The sequence below is a fragment of the Mytilus edulis genome, unplaced genomic scaffold (assembly GCF_963676685.1).
Source record: "Mytilus edulis unplaced genomic scaffold, xbMytEdul2.2 SCAFFOLD_1216, whole genome shotgun sequence".
NCBI classification, from domain to species: domain Eukaryota; kingdom Metazoa; phylum Mollusca; class Bivalvia; order Mytilida; family Mytilidae; genus Mytilus; species Mytilus edulis.
The window spans coordinates 1-8734 of record NW_027267743.1 but is presented as its reverse complement, the minus strand read 5'-3'; the positions used below and the strand labels follow the sequence as shown (position 1 = coordinate 8734).

The following is an 8734-nucleotide window of genomic DNA, read 5'->3' as shown; positions in this document are numbered from 1 at the left end:
ACTGATAATTTTGGTCATGTTGACTTATTTGTAGATCTTACTTTGCTGAACATTATGGCTGCTTAAAGTTTATCTCTATCTATAATAATATTCAAGATAATAACCAAAATCTGCAAAATTTCAATAAAATTACTTATTGGGGGGCAGCAACCCAACAACAGGTTGTCTGATTTGTCTGAAAATTTCAGGGCAGATAGATCTTGACCTGATAAACAATTTTACCTATGTCAGATTTGCTCTAAATGCTTTGTTTTTGAGTGATAAGCCAAAAACTGCATTTTACCCTTTTGTTCTATTTTTAGCCATGGCGGCCATCTTGGTTGGTTGGCCGGGTCACCGGACACAATTTTTAAACAAGATGCCCTAATAATGATTGTGGCCAAATTTGGTAAAAATTGGCCCAGTAGTTTCAGAGGAGAAGATTTTTGTAAAAGCTAACGACGGACGACGACGACGACGGACGACGGACGCCAAGTGATGAGAAAAGCTCACTTGGCCCTTTGGGCCAGGTGAGCTAAAAAAGCTAGAAATATAAAATCTATGTCTTGCCTCCAGTAAAGGGAAAGAAAAAAAATTACATCTAAAACATAGAACTGATTATTGAATAGAATCTTGTTTCGTTTCTCAATACTTAGGGTGGCAAGAACAAATATATAACAACTTTATAAACGAGTCCTGATAGAAGCTCCAGTAAGAACACTGAAAACATATAACATTTACAGAACACAAAACACAATAATTCTTTTTGATATAGCTAATCAGCTATCAACCTATTCCTATATTAATAAGAGAATAATGTTACATAAGTAAATTAATGAATCACATCATATGATTTGCACCCTTCTCCCATGACTTAATATTTCATACCTGAATAGTTAAAAATATGGCTCTTTGGTCATAACCACAAACAATTTGCATAACTTATCTCATGTATGATAATCATGATAATAGATGAATGATTTTAGAGTTATAAACTACCTAATTCATGTCCTAGATGTTATGAATATATAATCACTGGTTTTGAATATTGCATGATTTATATGACTATGAAACAATCAAACAATTAATCTTATAATTTAAAACACATAATTCATATGAATATGAAATAAACAAGCGATGATTGTACAATTTAAAACATATGATACTTTTTAACAAATAATAACAATTTTACATATATAACAATATATATTAAATAAAACAAATATACATAAGAAACAACAGCAGAAGTATCTGAAATATTAAATGCCTAGAACAACATATTATGTTTTTTGAAGCATTTCAGTTATGCAATGCCAACTTCCTTTGTCTCCTTTGTTTTGCAAATCAATTGCTGTTTGAAAAAAATTCTGAAGAAAATTACCTAATTTGCTGATTTTGTGGTATATGTGAAAAATTTACACCCCGTGACAATAACCTGCTTTAAGGTATTAGTTTGCAGGATCTTAATTCCCCCATAAATATCAATCAAATAGTTTGTAACATGAAAACAGATTCTTGAACCCTATAACTTAAGTTATCAATATATAATTTGTTTATGTACTAAAGAACATTGAAAGAAAATTTCATTGAAATCAGAAATATAGTAACACATCTTCACAAATAATTGACAAAGATTACAGCAAATTGCAGTACAACTTCAAGAAAGACACAAAAGGAAACAACCTGATACTACGGCAAATAACTTTTGACAGAATCTGGCTACTCTTGAAACATTTCATAGAGTCAACTGAAAAATATCTATTTTCTAATTTTTGAACCTGATTGTTTTTTAGTGTTTAATGCCACTTTCAGCACTATTTGCAATTTTGTTTGTGTCTAAACTGTTGCAAAGTAATCTATGGCGTCACTGATTCAAATAACCATGAATGTCAGTGGAAAAACATCATGATTATATATAGTTATTACCAAAAAAAAACACATATTCAATGAGTTAAATAACACCATCTATTGTGAGTACACTTAATGACTGAAATTGCAAATAGACCCAGTCAATTAAACTGAATCACATTGTCCTCTCAATGCATGTTTTCTGTATATATCTCCTATGTTCTACTTTCATTTTTATTGCACAAACATACAATTATGACAAACACAAGTTTAACAAATGTTTCTATCACAGAAAATAATATGGTTTCATATTCTTGTAGACAGTGCTAAACATTTCAACATTCTGGAATTCTATTTTTTTGTCTTCTAGTTCTATTCATCTACTATCAACTTTTATTTCGATGTTCTTCTTTCCAAGCTTCAATCTTCTCCTGTAGTTCAGCATGTGGTATAACCATATCTAATGATAATGCCTCCCTGTTGAATGGATCATTCTGATCACTGAAAAAAAGGAAATACAAATTTCTTCAAAGGAAGTCAAAGTTAAAACTCATAACATTGCAATACCATTACACATAAGAAAAGGCCTCCATTTTCCTAAAGGTAAATAATGTGTAACACTGATTTACTGATGGGTCTTAGGAGCCTGTAGCATAGAACTTGTATAGATGCATCTAATTGACTAATGTCTGGTTATGGTAGATCTATATACTAAATGAAGCACATGAGTAAGTTAGATCTATCTACGAAATTGATCATATGAGTGAATTATCTCCATCTACGAAATTGAGCACATGAGTAAATTAATCTATCTAGGAAATTGAGTACATGAGTAAATTGGATTTATCTTCAAAATAGGACACATAAGTAAATTAGATCTATCTAGGTTATTGAGCACATCAGTAAATGATCTATGAAAGAAATTGAGCATGAGTAGATTATATTTATCTACAAAATTGGGCGCATGAGTAAAGGATTTATCTATGATAATTGAGCACCTGAGTAGGTGTCTGATTATGGTAGTCTTTGGTAGATCTGTCAATGAAATTGAGTAAAGTGTTTGGTTATGATAGATCTATCCACAAAATTAAGCAACTCAGTAAGTGTCTGGCAGATCTTTTTTTCCATATTAAGAATCTGAGTAAGTGTTTAATAAATCTATCTACAACATGAATCACAAATAATACCTGAGTAAATGTCTGGCTATGGTAGATCTGTCCACTATATTCCCAGAAGAAGGTAATATCACAGGATCTTTCATTAATGTTCCCATAATTTCATCCAAGAATTCTTCCGGAGGATCAGCAAATAGTTCTTCATCTGCTTTCTGTTGTACTCGTAGTTTCTAAAAAAAATAAAATCTGAGTCATATAAACTTGCATGCTATCTTAAAATGATCATGACACAATCCTTTAGTGGTGTACTGATTGATAGTTTAGTTTGTGAAAACAGGGTTCATTATCATTTATCTATTAGTTGAAATTTGGATTTGACCTAGCTTTCAGTATCTGTGAGTGCTTAAAAAAAGATACTTTGAATGTATTGTTTTTCTGTTAATTGTGTTTGGCTTAATGTAAATTGGATAAATCAAGCCTTTTTCAGCTGATTTTTGTTCTTATGTTGAGTTGTTACACCAACACTGTCTATGATGATGAAAAGAGTTGAACACTCACAAACAAGTTTAACAAAGCCACATCCTTTATGTGCCATATAGGCCTTCCTGTGCTAGGATCATGTAATCAAGCAGTTGCTATTTGTGTTAGAATGCATTTGGATGCTTTTTTGTAGTAATGGTATTATTTAGGCCATTGAATTTCTCTTATGAAGGTAGTTTGAAAATGTAAAATACATTTCAAAACTTAATTAATTTACCTGATTTTTTAAATGAAGATTTTCCATATTTTCTAACATTGAAGCAGGTTTATGTATTTTCTTGAGAACGTTAATAGCTTTAGGAAAGAGATCATCGGAGTAAGATCTTCCATCATTAACAACAGCAATACAAAAGTTAACATCCTCCTCTAAGTTGAGATAAATCTGTGATATGTCAGATACTGTCTCTTGAGGTTTAAACTCATATTCATCTTTGTCTTTCACTTTAAAATTTCTTTGTTTTGGTCCAACCTGAAATAATACATTCATAAATATCATTTTCTAGTAAATTTGATTACTAATCAAAAGGTTTAAAAAGGTTTTAAAAAAAAATATAATGAAGAAATTTATGATAAGCAAGTTAACATCTGTAGTATGTGCGTTTGGATTAATGATGTATCTTTTTGTAGTATTCACTGTTGTGACAGTGAGTAATGTTTTTTTCATAATTGATTTTATATACTGAGCTGCTCATTATTGAAAAACTCTGTGAACATTTAAAATATTTTACTATGGCAAGCATGAGAAAGTTAAAACTCCCTTAAAATTTCATTTCATTTAATATTTCATGGTAAGTGTTTCTCAGTTAAGTTTTCTTTGTGTACTGTTGTATGTCTGTTTGGTTTTTTTTCTTTTAGCCATGGAGTTGTCAATTTATTATTCAACTTCTAAGTTTGAATGTCCTTTCTTTCTTTTTCTTCTCTTTAAAGTAAGGTTTTGCACTTTGAATATGTTGAAAGCTTTTATTACAGGCATACATGCAAATCAAGGTCTTTTTTATTTTAAGTGGGCATTTAGATTGTTTGTGGTTAAAGTTGAAACTAAAATATGGAAATTGGGTATTACTGCCAAATGAACAACTATCAATAACATCAAAAGAATAACCTATCCTATAGACTCTGGACTTGCAACAGGCATATTTATATGTATGTGGCAGGGTCTAATATGTTGGTGAATGCTAAAACCTCCCCTCACTTTGGATAATAGTGTAATAGTTAAGCAATTTGACTAACTGTATAACAAAATAACTAGTAAAATGCACTTATTAAATCAGGAACCTTTATTTTAAAATAATATAGATTTCTGTGTGGTTGGTATTCTGTGTCTTACTGTCTGAAGGCTTATCAAGTAGCAGAACAATGTTACACGACTTCTTCACCACTTATTTATGTAGAACTATTGTTTGCCCAACCATTAGGCAGAACATATTTTGTTTATTGTATTTTCGTATTCAATAAAGTATTTACTCATACTTACTAAATTGACCAAGAAGTAATTTAACATTCCTGAGATTCGATCAACCATAGAATTATGACAAAATATTGATTTGATCTCTCTAGTCAATAGTTCTAACATATGTATAGTATGATTTCCCATCACATTATGATAACGAGCTATCATACTAAGTTGTCGTAGACTCATTTCAGCTTCCTGTCTTTGTTCAGGTGTCATGTTGGTCCATTCACCTTGTTCTTTGGCTTGTTCCTTATCTTTGATTTGACTCATGTACTGCATTGAAAATAACAATAGAAAATTTATCTTTTATACTTTTGTTTTTTCCATTTTATCAATTTTAAATCTAAATCATGTATTTTCATTAATTTGCATTCTATTTCAACCATGTTCTCTTAGTAATTTTTTTTTTATCTTCTTCTGTTAAAATCTGATCACTTTCAAATACATGTATATAAAAACTGTCAATATTCAAAATGAATGAACAAAATAGTTTTGACATGTTGTCTCAATAATGAATAAAGGTAAAGTGTTACAAAGGTGAATGATGAGATGTTGATATTAATAGTACTAATTTTACTGTACTAGAGGCATTAAGTTATATTATAACTGTGCTGTCAGATATTGAAAAATATCTGATAATGTGTAAATATTTCAATATAGGTGAAAAATCATATATATTGTTTTGGTATTTTTTATTTTTTTTTAGGTAGATATTTTGATTGAAGTTTACCAACATTATAACTATAATTAAACTTACATCTAATGCCTCATCTAACAGGAAGATAGCATCGTTAATGAGGAGATTTATAAACCTCAGGAATAAAGGTGCATCTGTTGCTTCTATATTCTCTTCAGCAAATCGGGATAAACTCTGAAATATAATTTAGGAAAATTCTATAATTGGAAAATTACTTCCATATTACTTTAGTTTGTTTATATCTTGGGTTTTTTATGGGATTGTTTTCATTAAATAAATCTTTTAACTACCAAGGGTTATCTCCCCTATCAGAATAAATCAAACTATTTCATGTCATATATAAACAACTGAGATTTTTTAACAGACCATAAGAGACAAAATAGACAAAATGTAAATTAAACTGACAAGAAGAAAAAAAACATGGTTTGAAAACATTTTTATATAAATTCCTTTTTTGCATTAAAACTAAGCTGTTTTACAATAATGTGTTGTATAGCATTCAAATAAAAATATTGAATAATTAACTAGCGAAGTCTCTGATGGCTTCCATCCCCATCTTTTATGTAAATATTCATTGTGTTTATAAAATAATGTTCATTTGAACATTTCACATTAAAAACAGTTATGTTAAGAGATGAGGAATGGAAACTAAGAAAGATAAATATATTTATTTATCAAACAATTATTCACTTATCATATTGCATTCTTTTTTGACAAGATATGTGTTTCTTGTTTTTATCAAAGTACCTTAATGGCATTTCTATGTGATTCTATTTCCCATATATGTTCTAGTACTTGGTACATAGGTCTTCTGTAATTAAACTTCTGTTCAAACTGTACACTTTGGCCTGTCATCTCTATACTAACAAATACATGTAGTAACTTTTCTGCCAAATGGTCAATTAATGGATGCTGTACAAATAACTGCCCTTTATAATATCTGTAAAACATGGGTAAAATCTATTAGATGAACAGGTTGGTAAGAAAAACATTTTTTCTGGATTATGACAGCATTTTTGTAATTGTTCAGATTTGGTTTTTAAAAGTTGCATTTTTCGTTTAGTTTCAATTTTTAAGTTAGCCTTAAAGTTTTGAACAGTGCTTTTCTCATTGTATAATCTCTGGCTTATTCTTTGTAATTGCAGATAAGATCATAAAAAACATACATAGAGATATAAATGTGTATCTGACATTACAAGTAGCAAAACAATTCTAGTTTTACAGCTCAGATAATTACTTAATTTACTTGCTTAGCAATGATAAAGATTCTAAATATTTTATAAGGAGAAGGTCCGGTAAGGACTCATTTTGGCCTCAAATTTCAGTTTCATCTGACGAAAGATTTTGACCACTTTTTAAACACTTAAGTGTCTATTTCACTTGATTCAATTAGTTTATGTGAAATATTTTACTGTAACTGATTTAGTCATTAAAAACGATCCGATTCAAGCTCAAATATGAAAAATCTACCAAATATGCTGAAAAATGTCACTTTACAGATGGTTTTTGTCAAAAATGAAAGTGGCCGCATCTGTGTTCATCCACAACCTTTATATATGTTATGTAATATCATAAAATACAACTTACAGGATGAACATGAATGCGGCCATTTTCGTTTTACACGGAAACCGTCTAAAATTTAACTAAAATGCTAGAATTTTGAAGATTTCAGTAATTTAGCATGACTTAATGGCGCTACAACCCGATATATGTGCATTGCATAGTCAAAAACAGCCCATATTTATGTGGCAGACGCATTCAACTGTCCAATAAATAACTAAAAGTTTACATTTTAACAATTTTGTAAAACTGCTATATTTTGGGGCCAAAAAGGTGTCTTACCGGACCTACTCCTTTCAACTAAATCAGGCAAAATTATTAATGATGTATTAACCTTGATTAACGAGCATGTCTGTACTTTACCACAGATTAACAATCCTGTTGAATAACAATGAAACCTGTTAATTTACCTTGACATTAGAGCTCTGTTCTGGGTTTGATCACTTGGTAACAACATAGCTAAAGTTTCAGCTAATTCTGCTCTCAAATGTGGGGTTCTTCATACGATCAGGATTACCCATATATACCAATTATCAAGGTCATAAAATGGCTTAGTTTCTCACCAACAAACTGAAAAAAAATAATAGTTATTAGCTGACTCAAATACTACATGTAAATTCAGGAAATCTTAAGAAAATAAATTGATGTGTACAGATGTCTAAAGTATATTTACTTAATACATGTTAATAGGTTGCTGTCTGATTGAAGTGTAGCTGTTTTCCTTTTTCATAGTTACTACAATATAAAGAAGAGATGGCTCATATTCAACATATTCTAACATATAATTGGTATAAGGGAGGCAACACACAGCTCTAGGCCTGAACCACTAGCTAGCTCCATGACAGATATATGGTGGACAGATAGTTCATCAGAAGCACTACCAAACTCTGGTAGTAAATGACTTCTGAAATGACCTTGATTAACCTTTTTTTTGGTTTATCCTATTATTTATACCTGTTGGACACCTTTTTTTAACATACCTCAAAGACTTGATCTTTAAATCGATGCAGGAATTGTGTAAAGTCTGTAATATTTCCCATAATAAATTCAGGAATGCATGCTAGACATTTTGGAGCTTCATCAGGAAGAGGAAGTGTGATATCACTGAAGCATTGTGGGTTGTCCTTTACAGCAACAAGACACATCCATGTTGCAGTTGATATGTGAAAGTTCAAAGACATTTCTAAAAATTTCGGTTCTGTTACAGCTGCCCTAATACTTAAGTAAATGGTCATTCCTGTAAAAAAATATATGTATAATGAGTTACTGAAGGAAAGGTTAATCTATTAAATGTGTGCAATTTGTTTGAAGATGTCAATGTTGTAATTTCTAATATTTTAATAAAAAATGTAATTCAATATGACTTTTTTTTTATAAATGTAATGTGCACATGAGGTTCAGTAACGATAACAGAACCTTCAATGGAACTGAATTTACTAAACTGCATCTTTTCAATAGTATTACCTACTTGAGGTATAAAAGTAATCAGTCAAAATGCAAAATATCTTATTATAGATGTTTCCAATTCCATGTGAAAGATAA

General features: G+C 30.1%; 1 protein-coding gene across 1 annotated transcript; it reads right to left on the bottom strand.

Moving 5' to 3' along the window:
• Positions 1–1527: 1527 nt before the first annotated feature.
• LOC139505955 (ubiquitin conjugation factor E4 A-like) lies at positions 1528–8429 on the bottom strand (the record flags this gene model as incomplete). Its single annotated transcript, XM_071295281.1, is given in 10 exon segments — positions 1528–2328; positions 3015–3172; positions 3700–3951; positions 4957–5208; positions 5693–5806; positions 6380–6572; positions 7603–7685; positions 7687–7722; positions 7724–7762; positions 8173–8429. Coding segments are annotated over 10 exon segments (1499 nt in total), but the record flags the coding sequence as incomplete, so codon positions are not given.
• Between the last annotated feature and the right edge of the window lie 305 nt (positions 8430–8734).